This window comes from Grampus griseus, assembly GCF_964374135.1.
Source record: "Grampus griseus genome assembly, chromosome: 10".
NCBI classification, from domain to species: domain Eukaryota; kingdom Metazoa; phylum Chordata; class Mammalia; order Artiodactyla; family Delphinidae; genus Grampus; species Grampus griseus.
In genome coordinates this window covers 38,696,430-38,719,461 of record NC_139004.1, presented here as the reverse complement: position 1 = coordinate 38,719,461, position 23,032 = coordinate 38,696,430, and the positions used below count along the sequence as shown (strand labels likewise).

Below are 23,032 nucleotides of genomic sequence, written 5' to 3'. Positions count from 1 at the left end.
GTAGCCAGTAGCCACATGTGACTATTTAAATTAAAATCAAAATTAAATAAAATTAAAAATCCAGTTCCTCATTTATACCAACAACATTTCAAGTACTCGTTATAATCTATGGACCATAGAAGATGTCCATCATCACAGAAAGTTCTTTTAGATAATGCTGCTCTAGGGACTCCTTGAAGGCTACATCTGTCTGCTTTTTCATTAAGGGACACTATAGCCTTGGTATTGGAGGTGAAGTTATTGAAAACTTGGTGGGTAACTGGGGACGGCTTGGCTTGCAGTGGGGCAGCACTGTCTCTTAAAATCAAACTGGAGCAGCTCACCCTTCAGGCTTCTGGGAGGAGGAGGGTGGTTGATGGGGAAAAGAGGGTCATCTGCCTCTTTTTAGTTATCTCTCTCAGGATAAGGGCTGTGAGCCAAAGCTTTCTTCATCTCTCTTCAGGCTGGGCTATCCTCTCCCACCATCTCACTGGAGAATTTTAGTCATTTATGTACACTATTTACCATTTATGTGTCATATATGATTATGTGTTTATAATTAAATATGTTGATAATGGGTAATTATATTTGATTTCTATTCTAAACCTTATTTTAATATGTTCAGTCGTGTAGTTTATTGTTCTTTTAGTTCCAAATAAATCCAATAGAGGGAGCATGGCTGTGAAACCCTCTCCCTCCAGTAGCCTAGGTCATGCACGTTCAACTGGGATGATATCTCCCCACAGCAGGTAAAAATCCACTCTTTTATTTTAAACAGATACATATTTATTGAGATATCATTCATATACCGTACAATTTACCCATTTAGAATATACAACTCAATGTTTTTTTGGGGGGTTTTTTGCGGTACGCGGGCTTCTCACTGCTGTGGCCTCTCCCGTTGCGGAGCACAGGCTCCGGACGCACAGGCTCAGCGGCCATGGCTTACAGGCCCAGCCGCTCCGCGGCATGTGGGATCCTCCCGGACAGGGGCACAAACCCGTGTCCCCTGCATCGGCAGGCAGACTCTCAACCACTGCGCCACCAGGGAAGCCCCTACACTTCAGTGTTTTAAAGTATAGTCATAGGGTTATGTGATCATTACTACAATCTAATTTTAGAAACTTTCTGTTACCCGTAAAAGAAACTCTGTACTCATTAGATGACAGTCCCCATTTTGCAGCTCTAAGCAACCACTGATCTTTCTGTCTTGATGTTTGCCTATTCTGGACGTTGAAAATTGGTTCTTTGGTGAGGGGTGGGGGTGAAAAAAAAACTTAGATATAACAGTGCTTAACCTTATTGACAGAATTTTATTTCTTAGTATTTAATTTCTCTTATTGAGTTTTCTTGGGTATCATATGAGCAACACTGATGTTGAGTTCATGGAAGATCAGGGCTATAAACTATGGCAAACAGATGGCTGTGATTAGAGGACTTTATCTATTGCTTGATCTCAAAGTCAGATGGTGAGAGGTGGCCTGTACATAGCTAGCAGCTGTCATTGGCTGCCTCATCAGTGTTGTTTATATTTAATCCTTAGTACTTTTGTGATTTGAACTTTGAGAATTAAATAAAAATAGTTTATATTTTATTATTTAATTCTACAAATTTTTCAACAAATCAATAATTTAATTAAATGTTGAAAAGGAAAAATATTGACACTATCTGAATATCTAGCACCTAGTTAAGCTAAAGTTATTTTCGCATGTTAAGCAAAAGTTAAAAGCTAACAAAATAATAATTTTAAGAAATTAATTTAAAAACTTTATTTTATCAAAAATAATTTTGAATAATTAAAATTGGATTATGTCACTATTATGTATTTATATAAATTACTAAATTACATATGTGATTCTATACATTATAATTTATATAAGAAATAAATTACATTAAAAGTTACTCAACAGGGCTTCCTTGGTGGTGCAGTGGTTAAGAATCCTCCTGCCAATGCAGGGGACATGGGTTCAAGCCCTGGTCCAGGAAGATCCCCCATGCTGCGGAGCAACTAAACCCGTGCCCCACAACTACTGAGCCTGCGCTCTAGAGCCTGTGAGCCACAACTACTGAAGCCTGCGTGCCAGAACTACTGAAGCTCATTCGCCTAGAGCCCGTGCTCTGCACCAAGAGAAGCCACCGCAATAAGAAGCCCACACACCACATTGAAGAGTAGCCCCCACTCGCCGCAATTAAAGAAAGCCTGCGCACAGCAACAAAGACCCAATGCAGCCAAAAATAAATAAATAAATAATATATATATAAAAGTTACTCAGCAGATATAGTTATAAACTTAAGTTAAATATTAATAGCTTTAAAATTTTAAATTTAACTTTTCACACTTTATTTTTTAACCTTTTAAAAAAATTTTTTGGCTGCTTTCGGTCTTCGTTGCTATGTGGTGGTCTTTCTCAGCTTTCTCTGAGCTACAGCAAGCGGGGGGCTACTCTTCATTGCGGTGCTTGGGCTTCTCATTGCAGTGGCTTCTCTTGTTGTGGAGCATGGGCTTTAGGCGTGCGAGCTTCAGTAGTTGCAACACGCGGGCTCAGTAGTTGCGGCACATGGGCCCTAGACTGCACGGGCTTCAGTAATTGTGGCGCATGGGCTCAGTAGTTGTGACGCCTGGGCTCTAGGGTATGCGGGCTTCAGTAGTTGTGGTGTGTGGGCTCTAGAGTGCAAGCTCAGTAGTTGTGGCGCACAGGCTTAGTTGCCACATGGCATGTGGGATCTTCCCGGACCAGGGCTCGAACCCGTGTCCCCTGCATTGGCAGGTGGATTCTTAATTACTGTGCCACCAGGGAAGTCCCTTAACTTTTAACTTAAAAGAATTATTTAGTCTTTCTTAACCTGACATTGAATAAAAGGAATAAGCTTTATTCTTATTCTTTTTATGTATAAAGCACAGGTAGACATATAGTACATAAGGTATACAGTATATCTGTGGTATTAAATTTCATGGAGAAGGGACAATTAGGAAAAAAGTAGCTAAACAGGCTCCTATGAGGTGGTAATTATGACAAAAAGGTTGAGCAACAGGAACACAGGTGTAGGTGTATCTCCTAATAGGATGGTGATTAGTCCAGAACCTTGGTGTGGTGATATCTAGAGTGGATGGAAATGACCCTCCTGGTTGTAGATGTACCAGCTTACAGCTAGAAGGTCCCATGGTATTTCCCTTCACCTGGAAATAGGATGGAAGGGATAGGAGGGAAGTGCAGAACAGGGTAGGTTAGACAACACGCATATGTAGAAGAAATAGTCCTTGTTCTTACAGTTCTTAGAGTCTAGTTGGAGAGATAAGACAGAAACATGGAAAGTTCATTCATTTAGTAAGAATTAAATGTAAATTCAAGATAAACAATAGAATATTTGACTTATTGCAAAAAAATTCAGTTTATCTACACTATTCTGTATGTTTATAATGTCCTTGTTAGTGCAGTGTTTTTAGTGTTCCATGGTACTTCATATGTACAGTGTGTAATGACAGTCTTATATATCACAGCTTTAGCTAAGATATGAAAGGAAGTAATATGGGTCCTGCTTTTTGGGGAGTTTGGCTTATGCCTCTCCAGGTGTTGTGCTGCGGGGCAGCAATACTAGTATTGCCAGGTTTGGGGGAACCAATCAAGGTTGTCAGGTGTGCCTGTGGGAGACCTAGGACTGGAATTCCAGAATCCTGAGTTTTGCAGTTTCTTTTGTCTTTCCAGAAATCTGACAGCCATTTACAGAGACAGTGGAATATGCTTTAAAAAAAAAAATCTTTTAGAGCATGTCCATTGCAATTCAAAAGAGGAGGGCCTCAGCCTTGCAAATCACCTGACATCATGGCCTTTCGGCTACACTTATGTATCAGCCAGGCTTTGGAACTGACCCTTAGGAGGACTTTTAAGTGCTTCAAGTGGTGTTTAGGCCTCTGTTTCTTCTGCTGCTGTTCACCTTTATTTTTCTTTGTAGGTGTCTCTGCAAACAGACTCATGGGTGGTGCAATGCAGCTTACCTTTCGCAAGATGGCATTTGACTATTACCCCTTCCACTGGGCAGGTAGGAGAATTCTGAATGGGTGCAGTTTTAGCGTGGCCTAGGTATTGAGGCCATATGCCTGGGTTCATCCCTGACTGCCCAGCAGAAGGGTGCCAGGGATTGCAGCACATGCTCAGAGAGGTGTTGGCAATAGTCCTTTTCAAGAGGACATCTTCTGGAAACTTGCAGGGTCCACTGTTGATGCGAAGCAGTAGGAGGGGAGGCAGTGTCTGAGATGTTGCTTTTGATTCTGTGCTCTACCCCTTACTTGCACTAGTTTTAGAGCCTCTCCAGTGGTCCATGGTCAAAGATGGCAAAAGTCAGCAGCTGGCCTTTAGGGAACCCTAGGGAAAAATCACATATAGAATCCAGAAGAACTTGAGTGCTCTCACTAGATAATTTTTACTTATCCCAGAGAATTTTGGATTGGCGGTGAGGGATCAGATTCTGAATTATGGAAAACTATACCAATGGAAAAGAAAATTTGTAACATTGGGTCATGATCTTAGACTAAAATCTTTTTGCTTTATCGCACAGGTGATAGCTGCAAACATTGGGTACGTCACTGTGAGGCCATGGAGACCCGAGGCCAGTGGGCCCAGAAGCTGGTGATGGAATTTCAGAGTAAAATGGAGAAGTGGCACGAGGAGACAGGTCTGAAACCACCCTGGCACCTGAGGGTAGACTCTCCCTTCCGGAGGAAAGCAGGTGGGTTATGAGGAGCTGGAGGACTCCTGTTGCTTTGCCTCTTGACATTTACCTTTGAGTATCAGTGGCAATAAAGCACTGGACTGGCTAATTATCCCAACTTACTCCCAGCTGATTATTCCAACTTTATCCCACGGAGAGACATCTGTGGCTTTTTTCTTTAGGGAGTCCTGTTTGTCTCCAGGGATAGCTGCAGTGTGGAAGAGAGGTTGTTAGCTTCTCTATTTAATAGGCCGTTGCCTTGGTCTGAAGGAGAGAATAGTTTTTGAGTTCCGTCCTGGAGCTTGCCAGTGTTAAACTCTTTCCTACATATAGCATTAACGATCTTAGGGTTTTTACTTTCCGAATTCTATTAATGATGATAGTTGAGTGTATCTGATTCTTTTTCCCACCTCCTTATTTTTATTTAGATTCTCCCTCCAGTCCTCAAAAGAACCCCCTTGAGAGAAGCCCCTCTCAGGGCCGACAGGCTGTCTTTCGGCCTCCAGCATGGAATCGCCTACGCTCTAGCTGCTTGGTAATACGGGTGGATGACTTGGACGTCCACCAGGTAAGGAGCCCATGACACAGGGAAACAGGGCTGGAAAGGGGTGGAGCAGTTCATTTGGAATGCAACAAATGTGATCAAGGTTGTAGAATTCGGAGGCTGCTTCCCTCCCTTCCAGGTGGATTTGACACTTTGGTCTGTTTCTTTCTGAGTGTGACTGCTGAGATCAGGACTTGGGATTCCCCACTTTCCTCTGAATACCCCACTACAAACCTTTCACTGAAAAAACGAACTCGTAGATAGTGTTAGTCAGGTGTGAGAATGCCTGGAATCTGCGTGAAGAGCACTCTGCTCCCTGTGACAGACTTTGGAAGAGTTGTAGAGGCTTTATCCTCCTATCTCAGAGGAAATTGAGGAAATTCTATTCTGGGTGCTGTATAGATGCTAACAGGAACTCGTGATTGCATAGGTTTCTACAGCTGGACAGCCAAGTAAGAAGCCATCGGCACTCCTTTCCTGCAGTCGGAAACTTCACAACCTCCCCACTCAGGTCTCTGCCATTCATATTGAGTTCACAGAGTATTACTTCCCCGATAATCAGGAGCTGCCAGGTAAGCATCTGCTCTGGTCAGTCCTTACTGTCTTGCTCTTGCTCTTCGCATTTGTCCGCCTCGGCGGCTCTTTGCTTATATTCTGTTTGTCATTTGGAGTTTTAAGTGGTTGAGTTAGTTTAGCACACCTTTGTTGAAAACTCTTCCCTGTGTAAATATATACCTTTGATAATAAAATGAATATTAGCTGATAAGTGAGAGTCGAGCTGCTACTTCATTCATGGTTTCTTTTTTTCTCTGCTTTCCAGTTCCCTGTCCCAATCTTTACATTCAGTTAAATGGTCTGACATTTACTATGGATCCTGTCAGCTTGCTCTGGGGAAACCTCTTCTGCCTGGATTTATACCGCAGCTTGGAGCAGTTCAAAGCTATCTACAAACTGGAAGATTCAAGCCAGAAAGATGAACACTTGGACATCCGACTGGATGCCTTCTGGTTGAAGGTAGGGTAGAGAGTGGGATTTTTGTTCCCTGTTGGCAGCCACAGCTGCACTTCTACCATGGCTATAATCCAAGGCTCTGCTCTGTCCATTTGATAGAAGTAAGGAAAGCAGTTTTACAGCCCAAATGGTCTTTCACGTGTGTATTAATGGTGGGTTGCAGAGTTGCTCAGCTGGCCATTCTGAATTGGGTTTCATTTTCTCTCTGAAGGTGAGCTTCCCGCTGGAGAAGAGAGAGCGGGCTGGGCTGCACCGTCCCCAGGCCCTTGTCTTCTCTGCATCAGGCGTGACTGCCACCAATACACGTCACGCCCCACATTGTAGCTGTCCAGACCTTCAGAGTCTCTTCCGGGGTTTTGCTGCTGCTGAGTTCTTTCATTCCAATTATGTTCAGTTTCCCAAGGTGCCAGGCGGCTTTAGCCTTCTGCACATGCTGTTTTTGCATCACGCCTTCCAGGTGGATTCCCGATTCCCTCAATCTAGTGCCCTCCCTCCCCAGAGGCTTAAGGCTTCCCAGGATCTCTGGTCCATCCACTTCACCCAGATCTCCTTGGACTTTGAGGGAACAGAGAACTTCAAAGGCCATTCCTTGAATTTTGTGGCCCCCTTCCCCTTGTCGATTTGGGCCTGCCTACCCCTCCGCTGGCAGCAAGCCCAGGCACGAAAGCTCCTTATGGCCACAGAAGGGAGGCTGAAAGCATCCGCCAGCTTTGGCAGTCCTGTCCATTCTGAGGCCCTTGCCCCTGACACTGTGTCCCATCAGAGGTCAAAGACTGAGCATGATTTGAAAAGCCTATCAGGCCTTACAGAAGTCATGGAAATTCTGAAAGAAGGCAGCAGTAGTGTGGATAACAAAGGGCCTCTGACAGAGCTGGAGGACGCGGCAGATGTACATGTGCTCATACACTCGCCTGAGCATGTCCGAGTGAGGCTTGACCACTACCAGTACTTGGCTCTCCTCCGCCTGAAGGAGGTGCTCCAGGGTCTTCAGGAGCAGCTTACTAAGGATACCGAGGCCATGACTGGGTCTCCTCTGCAGGACCAGACAGCTTGCATTGGCGTCCTCTTCCCCAGTGCTGAGGTGGCTCTGCTCATGCATCCTGTCCCTGGCGCTGTCGAAGCTGACTCTGAGGGTTCAGATACTACGAGCCTTGTAGATTCAGAGCTGTCTCCTTCAGAGGATAGGGAGCTGAAGTCTGATGCCTCCTCAGAACAGGGCCCAGCAAGCCCCAGGAAGGTTCTGGAGGACACTGACGTTGAAAATCTGGATGCATCCCAGGATAGGCCACTGCCTCTCCATAGCAATGGAGAAGTGCAGGACTCAGATTCTCTTGCACAGCAGGAGGCAGGGAAGGGCCATGAGGCAGTTGATTCCTTACAGGACAAGGGACTGAGCAGCGCCCAGGCACCTAGCTCACCAGCTGAGTTGAAGCCCCCAGGGGGCAAGGATACTGCTGTGAATGGACAGGGCGAGCTCATCCCCTTGAAGAACATTGAGGGAGAATTATCAAGTGCTATTCACATGACCAAGGATGCCACAAAGGAGGCTCTACATGCCACCATGGACCTCACCAAGGAAGCTATGTCTCTGACTAAGGATGCCTTCAGTCTGGGCAGAGACCGAATGACCTCCACCATGCACAAGATGCTGTCTCTGCCCCCAGCCAAGTGAGTGGTTCTCTGCCTCCTTCATTCACCTCCTCTCTCCCTCCTAGCTCTGGCCATTGGGCTCAGGCCTCCTGCCATGTGCACTTGTAGATTGGGAAGCACCGCGTGGTCCAGGAGCCTACATGGAATGGCCTAGTTAATGTGGCAAAGCCTTTAGTTTTCAGAGCTGCCTGTAGAGCAGCGGAAGAACTTTCAGGCTACTTAGAGGATATAGGCATACCAGTCAGAGGGACTTTACTTTCGGGACTACACCTAATTCTGTGATAGGGGAAGAATCAGAAATTGCAATAAAGTAACAAAATCCCATGGATTTTCTCATGCCTCCATATATCTTAGCCTGGTCTTGGGCAGTTTTCAAGTCAACATTTATTGCTTCTTAGCATCAAGCTATCTCCTCTTTCACTGATTCACTGTTATTGATACAGCTATGCTGTATCAGAATAATAATACCTGGCATCTGTATGATATTTTATTCTTTTCAGTGGGCTCTCATATAGTATTTTATTTGATGTAATCCCCACAGCAGCTCGGGGAGGTCGCTGCAGATGTTTGTATCCCCAGTTTATAACTGAGGAAATGGAAGCTTCAGAGAGGATGAGCCCATGGATCCTGTATCTTATAACTAGAAAAGCTGGGGCTTTGAACTTGCTCTTTCTGGTACACCTTATCAATATCTGTCAGAGTAATAGAGAAGGAAGAATTTCACTCATCCGTTCAACAAGTATTTTTTGAGCCCTTACTGTGTGCCAGGCTCTGTGTTAGATGCCGGGGCTACAGTGGGGAGTAAGCAGAAAACACAGAAATGCACAGTCAGAAGAGTGGGAAGGTATAGATTTTTCCATGGGTGCCTGTGGTTTTAGGAAAGATAATGAAAACTATGGGAAATCTTTGCTGGGACACTTAGTGGTTTGGGGACCATGGTTTGAAGATCAGTGGCTTTAGAACTTTTGTCTAAGTGGATTTTCTTAAGTGTGTCTCAAAGCAATGCCTGCGGGTATACTAGTACCTGCTAGGCCTAGATAGCCTAGGAGGAAAGAGGAGGAAAGCTTAAAGGATTAATTATGTAATAATACTAGGCAACATTTATTGAGTACTTTCTATGTGTCAGGCCTTGTCCTAAATATTAACAATATTAATGCATTGAATTACTGTAAGAACCCTATAAGGTAGGTCCTAATATCACTCCACATTTTACAGGTGAGAAAACTGAGGCTCAGAGAGGTAAGAAACTTGCTCAAGATCACACAGCTTGTGAGTGGTGGGGTGAGGATTGAAAGCCTGGACTCCCGATCACCTAATGTGCTGCCTTTTCTAATTAGAGAAAAGTAAGGGAGATGGGAAAAGAGGAGAGGTAAAAAGGAGAAAAGGAAGGTGTGTGATACAAACTCTGTTTGAAACACCAACAGTGACTTCCTAACTGCCCAGGCCAGTGGCCTTTTCTCAGTCATCTTTTTCCAGGACGACTCTGTGCAGTCAGCCTTGCTGGTCAGTTCATTCTGGACCAGCCTTGCTGGTCAGTTCCTCACACTTCTTGGAAAGAGTCTTTTCTTTTCCCTTGGCTGCTCTCTTCTTCCTTTTATCCTGTAAATGGAACTGTTCCACAGCACTAGGCTGTCCATATTCTGATCGCTTTTGTCATAATTTTTATTTTTTAAATTATAAAAATGATTTGTGTTCATTTCGTTGACAGTGTGGAAAAATAAAAGAATAAGAAGAAAATGTTAAGAGTCACTTGTAATGACACTATCCAGAGATAGCCATTATTTACATTGCATCTGTTTGCTTCCAATTTTTCTATACATATTTGTGTATCCATGCGAATGCTTACATGTGCCTACTCATATAAAATACCCAAATATTATTTTATAATATTTGTGTATTTATATTATTTCTATATAATATAGAAATTTTCCAGTTTTATTCTCTTTATGATTTATTGTGAATAGTTCCCCATTCATGAGGTATTTGAACATATAATTTTTAATTGCTCTATTATATTCTTGCAGATGGGTGTATCATAAGTTATTCATCCAGTCCACTCTCTGGGGGGCATCATTTAGTCTGTTTCCAATTTTTTCTCAGGTAAAACCAAGGCTGTGTTAAACGTCCCTATTTTTGTGAACATTACTCCTTATGCATATCTAAACCTTTAGAATAAAACCCAGAAGTGGAATTATTGGGTCAAACACTACAAACATTTTAAGGTTCTTGATGTATTTGCCAAACTTTCAGAAGGTTTATATCACTCAAATGCATTTTTGAATACATTTGACCCTTGATCAATGTGGTGATTAGGAACACTGAATCTCTGTGCAGTTGAAAATCTGCATGTAACCTATAGTTGGCCTTACCTATAAGAGGTTCCTGCATATAAGTGGTTCCAACGCATCCACAGATTCAACCATCTGTGGATTGTGCAGTACTATAGTATTTACTCTTGAAAAAAATTTGCATATAAATGGACCTGTGCAGTTCAAACCCGTGTTGTTCAAGGATCAGCTGTACTTTCGCTCTAAGTTATTTTGTCCATCTCCTCACGTCTGCGAGAGCCCTTATTTTCAGTCCTAACTTCCCTCCCCTTCCCTGCTCTTGCTTTAAAACTATCTACTGCCCATAGCTCCACATTGATCTCCCAGGGGTGCCTTGAACCTCACATATATAAAAGAATAAATTCCTTATCCCTCCCTCCCCCGGCCAGTTCTCTTTTTCTTTCTTTTTTTGGTGGCATCATTCCTTTGCTCATTCAAGCTCTGCCTCTTCCAGGCATTTGTCAGGTTCTGACCATACTTTTAAACTTAAGCATGCTTCAGAATCATCTGGAGGCTTGTTGAAACACAGAGTGCTGAGCCCTGTCCCCAGAGTTCCTCGTCCAGTAGGTCTGAGACAGAGCCTGAGAAGCTGCATTTCTAATGAGTTCCCCTTTAGATGATAATGTTCGTCTGAGGATGACGCTGGGAGCACAGCTCTAGGGAGTCTCACATCTGTTTCTCCTATCTGCTCCCACATGTGGACTATTTTAGTGAACTATTAGTTGATTTCCTCATTGAATATCTTTCCCTCGCTAGCATATTTGGAAAAGGCAGGTCAAACTTCTTTTTTTTAAAATTAATTAATTAATTAATTTGTTTATTTATTTTTGACTGCATTGGGTCTTTGTTGCTGCGTGCGGGCTTTCTCTAGTTGTGGTGAGCGGGGGCTACTCTTCGTTGTAGTGCGTGGGCTTCTCGTTGCGGTGGCTTCTCTTGTTGCAGAGCTCGGGCTCTAGGCGTGCGGGCTTCAGTAGTTGTGGCACGCAGGCTCAGTAGTTGTGGTTCGCGGGCTCTAGAGCGCAGGCTCAGTAGTTGTGGGACACGAGCTTAGTTGCTCCACGGCATGTGGGATCTTCCCAGATCGGGGCTCGAATCCATGTCCCCTGCATTTGCAGGCAGATTCTCGACCACTGCGCCACCAGGGAAGTCCCAGGTCAAACTTCTTAAACCACAGGTATGATCTTGTTATTTCCCTTTTCTAAAGCCTTCTGGCTTTTTCTTTATTCTCCCTGAATTGAGTTTGAACTTCTTAGTGTGGTGTAATCAGTTATTACGATATATCCATATGGCACTTTACAGTTTTTTAAAATAGACTATTTTCTAGAGCAGTTTTAGCTTCACAGCAATATTGAGTAGACAGTACAGAGATTTCCTGTATGCCTCCTGCACTTCACAGTTTTCAGAGCACTTTCATGCGTTATCTTTTGTCCAGGGTTTTCTATAATCTGGCTGCCACTCATGTGGTAAAGTGAAAAAAGCACTTAGCAAGAAGTTAGGAGACTTGGGTTCTTCTTAATTCTACCTTTAACTGGGACTGAGTCAGTTTCTTCACCTATAAATAAAATCAGAGGTGGGCACATAAGGTCTTTAAAGGTTTCTTTAAAGAAACCTTTCTAACTTTATCTTCTATTGCTCTCCCCCGACAAAACTTACGCTCCAGCTGAGCTGAGCTCTTTACTAGTCTCCAAAGGTACATTTCGTTTTCTGGCTCCATGCCTTTGCTCATGCTGTTTCTTCCCCATGGAAGGCCCTCTTCATCATCTCTTTCACAGTCCTTCAAGGACCACCTCAAACATAATCTCTTTCCACAGAGCCGTTCTCTTCATCCTTTCCCCTCTTTGGTATTGCCTAGCCTTTGGCTTGTATCCCTGTCCCTCTTACGGTGTGTGTGACTTACTACCATATAAGGTTATTTGTGTATAAGTCTCCTCTCTCCTGATAGAATGTACATTCTTTGAGGACAGGGGATGTCTTATTCATCACTCCCCACCACTGCCCGGTGCCTTGTATGCAGAGGTTATTCAGTAAGTACTTGAGGAATGAACATGGGTTTCAGGTACCATTCACAAGCACCAGGGCTGTAGGTAGTTGGTCCCTTCTGTACATGGGATGACCTGAATAACCTTGACATTTGATATGGGAGAACTGCCTATGCAGTTTGAAATGCTGGAATATGGGGATTCAGAAAGGCCAGCAGTTGAAAAGTGGTCTTGTAGCGGGTAATAATTGACATCAAAGTTTACGTATACAATAACGCTCTGGGCTGAAAAGGATGGGTATTGCAAGGGAATGGAACAACATACCTCCTAAGCCACATTTGTGGGTTTTGTTTTTGTTTTTTAAACAGGGAGCCCATGGCCAAGATAGATGAGGGGGTGGCAGCCCCTGTAGGTGGAGGAGCTGCCCGACTCCGATTTTTCTCCATGAAGAGGACAGTATCTCAGCAGTCATTTGATGGTGTCTCATTGGATAACAGTGGCCCTGAAGACCGGATTTCAGTGGACAGTGATGGCAGTGAGAGCCTTGTGATGCTCTTGGAGTCTGGTAAGTGGAAGCAGAGCCGGGCAGAGTTGTAGAGCCCCAAGAGTGTTCTTTCTGATGCCTGTATTCAGACCAGCAGGATGCAAAAGGAGCTGAGATTTGATAATGTAGACATTTTCTTAATCAGAAAACCAAAAGAAGAGAAATTTTAGTGGATTTGTGGCTCTGACTTTATCCCCACATCTTCTAGGTTATTGATTAGTACTTGAGATTTATCACAGAACAACACTCAAAGAAGAGAGCGCTAGTCTTACAGCCATGTAGCTGTGGCGGTAAGACTAATTCTGTGGCTGTATCAATGGTGTGTGTGTTTGTTGTCTGCTTTTTGCCTAAACTATGTATTTTATTGTTGGAAAATAACTAGGAGCTTTTTGTCTATGATAAAACAAGTAACCTTTAGGCATTAGATTAATCACCACTAGGAGTTAACACTAGTTCTTTCAGCTTATTGAAATGAAAACTTTTAAAATCGCCCCTTAAGAGTATCTAAATGAAAATAAAAAGAGAATGTACTGTTTCTTAAGCTGGATGGTATATATGCATGTTTGTTTTGTTATTATTATTAATTTCTTATGGGAAAATCCAAATATTTAAAAATAGACAGAATCAGGGCTTTCCTGGTGGCGCAGTGGTTGAGAGTCCGCCTGCCGAAGCAGGGGACACGGGTTTGTGCCCCGGTCCGGGAAGATCCCACATGCCGCGGAGCGGCTGGGCCCTTGAGCCATGGCCGCTGAGCCTGCGCGTCTGGAGCCCGTGCTCTGCAACGGGAGAGGCCACGACAGTGAGAGGCCCGTGTACCTCAAAAAAAAAAAAAAAAAAAAAAAGATTCAAATAGCGAACCTTCATATACCCATTACCTAGCTTCAGATATTAAGAACTCATGGCCATTCTTGTTTTATATATTCTTCTGCCCACTTCCCTTCCTCCCATATTATTTTGGAGCAAATCCGAAACATATCATTTTATCCATAAATATTTTCATTTTGCATCTCTAGAAAATACAAATTTTTTAAATATTAAAATATTTTTAAAATTATGGTAAAATACACATAACATAAAATTTACCATCTTAACTATTTTAAACTATAATTTAGTAGCATTAATTACCTTCAAATCATTGCACAGCCGTCACCACTATCCATCTCCAGAGCTCTTTCATCTTGCAAAACTCTATACCCATTAAACAATAACTCCTCATTCCCTCTTCCACCAGCCCCTGGCAACCATTCTACTCTCTGTCTCTATGAATTTGACCATCTGGGTACCTCACATAAATGGAACCATACGTGACTGGCTTGTTTCATTTCACATAAAATGTCCTTAAGGTTCATTTACGTTGTATGTAGCATGTGTCAGAATTTCCTTCCTTTTTAAGACCATTATTTGTTGTATGTTTATACCACATTTTGTTTAACCATTTATCCGTCCATAGACACTTAGTTTGCTTCCATTTACAGACTTTTTTTAAGGTGACCAAATACCATTGTCTTTTTAAAAATTAACAATAATTCCCTAAATTCATTAAATATCTAGTTAGTCTTCAAATTTCCAGTTGTCTCATGAGTGTCATAAATGTTTTATTTTTACAGTTGTCACTGTTTTTAGAGATTGGATTTGAATAGAATTTTTTGACTCTCAAATTCTTTTGTTATCTTTCTTATGCAGAGTCTGGTCGAGAATCTCTTCCGCCAGGATCTCTTCCCAATGTCTTAGACAGTGCTGGTGTTCAAGGGAGCCCTGTTGCAGATAGTTATGGCCAGGGGTCACCAGAGGCCAAGAGTTCAGCCTCACCCAGTGGGGAAGACCTTCATCTTCACCTGGTCAGCTGTTCTATTTTCTTCTCTGCAGAGGGTAGGCTCTAAGCTGGAAGCTTGGGACTCAGCTAAGGGAGTCTCCTTTTACAGGTCTCAGTTCTGGTCCTGAAGGTGAATGAGGTGTCCTTGGGGATTGAGGTACGTGGTGAGGACCTGACTGTGGCCCTGCAAGCAGAGGAGCTGACCCTCCAGCAGCTAGGGACCGTGGGACTCTGGCAGTTCCTGCATGGACAGTGCCCAGGTGAGGATGGTGGGATTGCAGGAGAGCTGGTGGGATTTTTCTGGGGCATCCATAGCTTGACTTGCTCCTGTCACTGTGCTCCAAGGGCAGCTACCTTAGTGCCAAGCCCTTGGCGCTTCTCTCCAGCAGCGATTAGGGGGAGGAAGAAGTCTAATGAAGTCTCCTTGCAAGGAGCCTCCCAGAGCTCTTTCTGGGGTTTTGTACTCAGTAGGCTAGTCTGCGTCCTCACCTCCCAGGTGCTCCTTATGCTTATACATGAGGACTGTGTCCACTTCTTTGTGAGGCTGCTAACATCAAGCTATATCTGATCAGGGAACTTCTGATTCAGTCCTTTGATGTGAATTATCATTTATACTTTAAAAGATGACAGGAAAAATCTGGGCTTAAGCTACATGCTTTGTTTAAAAATTTTTTTAAAAATATTGAGTAGATACTAAAGAATACTTGTAAAATATATATAAGGTATAAAATAACAACAGTACAATGAACCCATGTACCCACTACCTAGTTTAGTAAATAGAACAGTACCATTAACTTTGAAGTCCCCGGGAGTCCCTCTCCAGAACCTTCCTCTTGCCTCTCACCTATCATAGGGAATCACTGTCCTGAATTTTGTATTTCTCATTCTCTTGTTTTACAATTCTTCTGCATGTGTTTGTATCAATGTATTATTTAGCTTTGCAGTTTTTCAAGTTTTTCTAAATGGAATCATAGTTTGTATTCTTTTGTGATTTCAAGTACCATGATATTCTTCAGATTCTTCTAGGTTGTTGAGTTAGCTCTAATTTATTCATTTTTACTACTATATAATATTCTATTGTAGAAATATACCACTTTTTGCTTTTTTAAAAACTGCTTATGCGTACTATGAAATTCACTCCTTGTAAGTATACAATTTGATAAATATTAGTAAGCTTACAGGGTTCTACAACCATCACCATCACCCCCAAAATATCTCTTGTACCCATTACTCTAGTTACTATTCTTCAGTCTGTTCTGAACAGACATTTGGGTTGTTTCCAGTTTTTTTGCTATTTCAAATAGGGCTGTCTTGACATGCCCATCCTTGTACGTGTCTCCTGATATGTATGTTGGAGAGTTTCTCCAGGTTTATATTCCTGAGGAAATAATTGTTAGGTCATTAGGGTAGGTATAGCTTTAACCTTAGTAGATAATGCCAATTTGTTTTCCAGAATGGTTGTACCAATTTGCATTTATATAGGTATGTAAGTTGTTTCATAGCCTTGGCTACACCTGAGATTATTCTTTATGCAGTTTTGAGTAAATTAGCATAGATCCCGCTTGGCTTCCTCAGAGAGAGGTGAGAAGACCAAGACTTGGAGAAAGGAAGAGATGATCAAATTTAGCAGAGTTGAGGGTCCTCTGTTTGTTTGTTTGTTTTTGGCTGTGCTGTGTGGCTTGCGGGATCTTAGTTCCCTGACCGGGGATTGAACCTGGGCCGCAGCAGTGAAAGCGCCAAGTCCTAACCACTGGACTGCCAGGGAATTCCCAAGGGTCCTCTGTTTTAAGAGCTTTACCTTGGCCATCAGCCCAGTGCCTCTGATTCATAGCAAGACCAGCTTTTTATTGGTCCTTAACATCCCTTCTGTCATGAGAGGCATTAGAGCAAATTAGCCAAGCCCACAGTCTTTGCAGTTAGGCTGCCCGCGTGCAAATCGTATCCTTGCTACTTACAAGTTGTGTTACTTTGGGCAAGTTACTCTCTGTGCCGTAGTTCTTTCATCTCTAAAATGGGAATGATAACAATACTTCTGGCCCAGGGTTGTTAGGAATATTAAATATATATAAAGTGCTTAGAGCAATCACTGGCTAGTAATTAATTAATATGTTTTCCTTCTGTCTTTCTTCTCAAAGGCAAAAGCTTTCAGGAAGCCTCAACTTTGAAGACTGGCCACATCAGGCCAGCTGTAGGCCTTCGCTTTGAGGTGGGGCCTGGTGCAGCTGTTCATTCCCCTCTGGCCACACAGAATGGCTTCCTACGTTTCTTGCTTCAGGGCTGTGACCTTGAGCTGCTCACTTCGGTGCTCAGTGGCCTGGGGCCCTTCTTGGAGGATGAGGAGATCCCACTGGTAGTTCCCATGCAGATTGAGCTCCTGAACTCCAGGATCACTCTAAAGGTGAGAGGAACTTTGGGGTTTTACCCTAGGCTTAGTCAGGCAAGGGATTCTGGCAGTGACAGCTGTTAACTTCTTCTCCTGTCCCTGTAAAATGTAATGAGGATCAAGTGAGGAAATGCATATTAGCATTCTTTGTCAGTGTTACAGTAGTACATAAAAATGTGTTGCTGGCAAAGAGTCCTGAGTTCAACTGAGGGAATCTTGTCTCTAGCCCTGACCCTTGGCATGCAGCATGACTGTGCAAGCCCATTAGGTTATCATGTCCTCAGTCTCACCACCTCTAGAGTGGGAGAGACTCAATTATGCCTCTCACATCTCACAAGAATGTATGGATAAACATACATTTGACATAAAAGTGCTTCCAGCTCAATGGTGGAAGCATGGCTTGTTACCTAAGTTGCTCTGAGCTGGTTGGGGGCATCATGTGGTTTCTCTCTCTCCTATAGGACGATATCCCCCCCATCTATCCGACCTCTCCAGGCCCCATCCCCATCACTCTAGCCGTGGAGCACGTTGTGCTGAAGCGGAGTGACGACGGTGTGTTCCACATAGGCGGTGAGTTGGGCTTGTCAGCCTCCCGGCTTCTCTGCCTTTTTGCTCCTGTAAAGGAATAGGTGACAACTAGGAATAGTCTGCACGTTGCTGGCAGCTTGTCATTTAGAACCTTTACTTTTTTCCAGCTGCTGCTCAGGACAGACCATCAGCCGAAGTACTTAAAAGTGAGAAGAGGCAGCCCCCAAAAGAACAGGTGTTTCCTGTGCCCACAGGGGAGGCTTTTGGTCCACAGGTGAGGATATAACTGAACAGTACCTTTCCCATAAACCCTTAGGGGCTGTAATCACAGAAGCGGGTAAAACTCAGAGGGCTGAAAAGGTTGCTTGTGCTGGGTACAGCTGGGTGGTCTGGGTTCCTGTCACCTAGCAGCAGCTTCTAGAAATGCTGAACAGAGGATGTAAGTCAGGAGCTGGAGATGAATAGTTGCTGATGACATCTTCCACCTGTTGCTGTCCCTGCAACTGATGAACTCTGAAGAGGGGTTTAGGCTCTTAGGAAATATCTAGTTGGGTTCTCTTGATCATTGACCAAACTTGTGGGTTGTTCTGCTTGAATTCTTACTCCTCGTTCCCTTACTGGATGTTTCTGCAAGGTGTGTTACCTTATTTATTCACTGTGAATTACTAATTGTTCCTCAGGTACAAGAACTGCCTACCCTACAAAAGGAACTTATAGAAACTAAACAAGCATTGGCTCATGCCAACCAGGATAAAGAGAAACTTCTTCAGGAGATTAGGAAATATAACCCCCTCTTTGAGCTCTGACAGCAGTGGCTCAGCCATCTGTGCCAAGGAGAGAGGAGGAGATCACCAGCAATCGCACCACCTGCGACAGGCACCATCCAGGGTTGGACAAGTCAGCTAAGGATGCTCAACTCACTCCTCGTGGTGTCCTTTCTACTAGCAGTTCTGACTTGGATGGAAGACAGGGCAAAGTATTACCACGTTCCAGGAAGTTGGGGGCAGCTTTGTGTGTGGCTCAGGCATCACGTATTTCCTGTATAAAGCCTTTTGGCCCTCTGCACACTAGGTGGAATCTCCTCAACACTGTAGGGTCATTTCACCGTCTGGTTTCATAGCAGAGACATTTGCTTGCTCCACCTGTGTGAACAAGGCAGAGTACCCATCTCCTCAGTTGGTCACCCACAGAGCCATCAAAGATTCTATGTTCCAGAGCTTCCTGTAGTCGACCTGAGAAGTCCTTGGCCTGAGCTTCGGCCACGGTAGTAGAGTGGAACAGGAAATAGCCAGCAAGGCGGGAGCCTGGGGAGGCACCAGAATAAACGAGACATGGATTCTGCCTTGTTTGGAAAGGAAACCAAGCTCATGTCATCTTGGCTCATATTACAATCAGATTTTTCAGGGTTAAGCTTTCTTTCTGTGATGCTTTCATCTCTGTGATGCTGTGGTAGGAAGTAAACAACAGTAGCAGCTCACTTGTATCATCTTTCCCTTCTATAATGCAATTTGTTTGAAATTTAAGAAGAAACTATTCACCCTGAGCTAGGTTGAAGGCATGACATGGTGAGGATCTGTAGGGGAGCTTGGTTCTGCGCCGCTGTTGCTGGCTGTGTCCTGTCTCTCTTCCACAGCTGCACCTCACAGGTTATTTCCTGTCTCCCCGGGGTCCCTGGCGCATCTGCTTTCCCAGCACTATGACTTTCTACCAGCACTCTCATTAGCACTTGGTTGTTTGGGAGCGAAAAATGTGTTTTAAACTGTAACATTAACATCTCAGCCTGTTTCCTCTCACCCCCCTCTATCGCTGTGGCTTTTTAAAATCATGTTAGTTTGACTTAAGTAAAAGACAAAGCAAAACAAAACCCTTCAACCTAGCTAGGTTTTGCCCCTGCCTGATGAAAGAGCTATTTCCCCCTTTCTCTTTACTACCAAATTCTTTACCAACACTCCATCTTCATCCATACTGCTCTGTGATATACTTCAAGCTGTGTTGGACAAAGGTTCATCAGCTAACTCACCTTGAATTGGCAAGATGGCAAAATAGTGATTTAGTAGTGTCACTAAAGTCTTAGTCACACATGACCTACTGAAGGAAAGATAAAATGGTTTCCTTTATGGGAAATCATGCCTGACTTGTATATTCTAGTTTTTTGAGGATAAAAAGAAAAATGTGTTCAAGAAGGAACAAGATCTAATTTGCTCAGACTTTTACAGACTTTTTGTTGTGGTTCGTCACTAAGGTAATCTTAAAAACAACAATTACTATGAGATTATGGGAATGTTCTGTCATGCTTAGGAAACAACGTAGAGACTTAAAAATAAATACCTTTCTAGAGAGAATGTTAACAGGGTAATTTCCCTATGGGTTGATGCTTGGTTTAACCTTATCTAAGAATTTTATAAATAACCTGAAAGTGGGATATTACAGTGCAATCAAATGTCACTGCTTCCAGGCAGTGAAAGATAAATCAGAAGAAATTGAAAAAAAGGAAGTGAAATTGCAGAAGATTCACAGACTGGGCTGTGAATACTCAGGAAAGTGGCAGGTGAGGTTCTGTGTAAGTGTGAAGTAATGCACTTATGGGAGAATCAGCAACCAGCGAGGCAGTGAGCTCTGTTAGAACTCAGGAAAGAAACCTAAGCATTGCTGAGAGGGAGGAGGGGTCAGTGTGCTGCTGTGGCCAAAAGTCCGACTGCGTCATCAGGAAGGGCACGTGGAGCCAACACAGAAAACAGCACCTCATGCAAGGCCATGGTAATGTCTTAAATTATCTGTGCACTTCTAGTGACCTTATTTACAAAGTATATGGTGAAGAGGGTAAAGGTCCAGAGAACAGCAAAAATTATCAGGTGGTGGAGGTACTTCCACATGTGGATACATCTTTAAAATGTTGGCCCCAGTTCTGGAAAGATGAAAGCTGAGGGTAGTGTTAGATCAGATATTCAGTCAAGAGCAGGGACATGTTCTTCAGGTCCCAAAATACTAGCTCTAGGGCCGTACCTATTAGCCTTAGGTAAAAGAAAGCACTTCTCGTAGCAAATCAGAAACTTCTAGAGGTCATTGTTCAAGAAATGGTGCTGGCAGAAACTGTATGGGTACAGAAGGTTTAAGAGGAATCCTTGCATGATGGTTTTCCAAGAGGAATTATGGAAAACTAGGGCTATTTGGTGATATACAACGGAGAGGGTAACTGCATCCTTCCACAGACTCCCCCTTAAGTGCCTCTTTCAAAGGCAGAACGATGAACAAAAAGAATCACTGCTCCTCTCAAGTATGGCATTTCTAATGTGTTTAAAGGGGGAGGAGGGAGAGCCAGTAGCCAGAAAATAGAATTATTCAACCTTAGGTTCACCTGAATTGGTATAAAATCACATTCTGATTCTCTTCCTTTCCCCTCCTTTTCTACCCACTGTGTCCCTCCATGCAGAGAATTGCTTGGTACACCCTCACTTTAAGCTTGTGCTTGGTGGGAGGCAATAGAAACAAATCTGGCAAGCACTGAGGCTCACCCCTTTAATGAGCAGAGCTCAGTCAGGTTTTCTGGGCTCTCTGGCGCTCCTGTCCATGTGACAAATGGAGCCCTAGAATTTGAATTTCCTTATGTGACAGCTTTGGGCATTGTGTCTTGAAGTTCTTGCCTCAGGAAATGTGGTTGGGGTCAATGTCCCATGGAATTTTAGTAAAAATCATCTTGTATAACTTCATACTCCTATTCATTGGGGGAAGAATGACTTTCATAATGAAGAAATGTGACCTTGTTGGTAGTCCTCAGGATAAATGTAAAGGAAAAAGGCAGAAGGAAAACATAGTAGTATCAGCTCCTTTGGACTGCTTACAATTTCTGCCTTGAAGCTCTAAGACTCTGTGAACAAGAAATAACAATACCTCAAGAAAATGTCTGGAGTGATAGCACCGCTCCCCCTCAAAAGGCTTCAGCCACCGCACATCACCATTTCAGCTGTGAAGCATTTACACCTATGTATCATCTGTGATTGTCTAGAGTTCCTGTTTACACAGATACACTAGAGATGAGCTTTAGTGCATATGGACTGGTTTAAATCTCTCTTAGCTGAGCTGCAGGGACGGTTATCCATCTCAAATTCTGTTTTCAACTCACTGGAATAATTAACCTAGTTTATTAGACTTAGGACAGAAGGAGTAGGTTCTATTCTCGTGATGGCTGCTTTTTGCTGTGTATTTAATCTGACCCTCATTTTGCCACAGGCCTCAACCTTCACGTACCCTTTTTCATGGTTCTGAAAGGAATGGTTCCTGTCTATGGAATATACAAGGGATAAGCCACCCCTCACATACCCCATAACATAAATGCTTCCATTTAACCCATTTACATCAGTTTCCCCACAGGCTAGTTCAGTGGGTAGTAGAAAGAAGAGATAGTTTGAACATAGTGATAATGGGAAGTTTCCATTCCAAACCTTTAAACTAAGGGTTTGTGTTTTTTTTCTCTCCCCTAGTTAATACTTGCCTAAACTTGCAAAAACAGTTACAGTAATATCACAGAACTATGGAAACAACATTGCTACACAAGCTAGTAGGATGGTTATTTGAGAACTGCAAGAGCTGTGTCATTGCCTTGTGATTTACCATAGTAATTACTGTTTCAAGAGATTCTGGTGTGATGTCCTATCCTTTCAGGGACTATGGCCTTCCCCAGGATCTTCCCCCACCTTCTGCTAGAATAGGAATATTCCCACTCACCTCTGGGTAGGTATGGATAGTAGCTGTTGTTGAATGGGGATTATTTTCTCCCTCTCTTACAACAGATACAAGGGGAAACACTCTCAGATAACCTTAAACTGTGAGGCTTTGCTAAGTGGCTAGACTTGGGATGTGAACTTCCTTCTTTATTATCTGTAAATTTCAGCCATATCCAGTATCTCAAATTGCAATAGGTATAGTTCTTATAACCACTTAAAAAGCTCCCTCTGAGAGTTAAGAGATCTGTTTTTGTTTCTCCCTTCAATATATTAGTTTTTGGTCAAGATTTAGCCTGAGTCTTACAGCATTTCTTTGTGGAATACACTACTGAAGTGTCTTCTCCATTGGCTAACTACACGTTTAAAGCCATGAGTTTTAACGTAAGATACTAAAATCCATATTTGTCCAACTTTGTGTGTCCAAGCTGTTTCCCCCACTCAGGGTGCTAAACAGAATTGGAATCTTTACTAAGACATGCTCAGGAAAGCTTCAAAAGAGAACAGCTTCAAAACCCCTCTCCTTATGACACCAAATGATTGAGAGGAAAGAATTCTTGGAGATTGCCAATTATATTACAGTAGCCTTATTACTGCTAATCACTGTCAATAAAAGGTCACTCCATTCCCCTCTACGTGAGGAAAACAATGAGAATGTATCCAATGAACTGGAATATTGGTCAGTATTGGGAAATATTAATGTTGCAGTACCTAATCAAACCTTGAGTGTACTGGTTCTGTGAACCACTTGAAAAAAGCAAATTAAACTTATTAAACAGTATTGGTTCTGGTATATCTGTTTATAGCAATTGAAACATACGGGTTTTTACATTGTTTTTAAGTACTTTA

At 43.0% G+C, this 23,032-nt stretch overlaps 1 protein-coding gene across 1 annotated transcript in view; it reads left to right on the top strand.

Moving 5' to 3' along the window:
* BLTP3A (bridge-like lipid transfer protein family member 3A) overlaps positions 1–22,936 on the top strand; it is a 57,038-nt gene extending 34,102 nt beyond the window's left edge. Inside the window, exons 9-21 of the mRNA XM_082664850.1 lie at positions 3,931–4,017; positions 4,534–4,704; positions 5,115–5,254; positions 5,661–5,802; positions 6,051–6,244; positions 6,453–7,909; positions 12,566–12,762; positions 14,425–14,579; positions 14,664–14,814; positions 16,690–16,952; positions 17,399–17,507; positions 17,633–17,739; positions 18,146–22,936. Of these exons, the coding sequence (XP_082520976.1) occupies positions 3,931–4,017; positions 4,534–4,704; positions 5,115–5,254; positions 5,661–5,802; positions 6,051–6,244; positions 6,453–7,909; positions 12,566–12,762; positions 14,425–14,579; positions 14,664–14,814; positions 16,690–16,952; positions 17,399–17,507; positions 17,633–17,739; positions 18,146–18,271 (3,299 nt within the window). The 3' untranslated portion in view covers positions 18,272–22,936. The remainder of the gene's footprint in view (positions 1–3,930; positions 4,018–4,533; positions 4,705–5,114; positions 5,255–5,660; positions 5,803–6,050; positions 6,245–6,452; positions 7,910–12,565; positions 12,763–14,424; positions 14,580–14,663; positions 14,815–16,689; positions 16,953–17,398; positions 17,508–17,632; positions 17,740–18,145) is intronic.
* Positions 22,937–23,032: the final 96 nt, after the last annotated feature.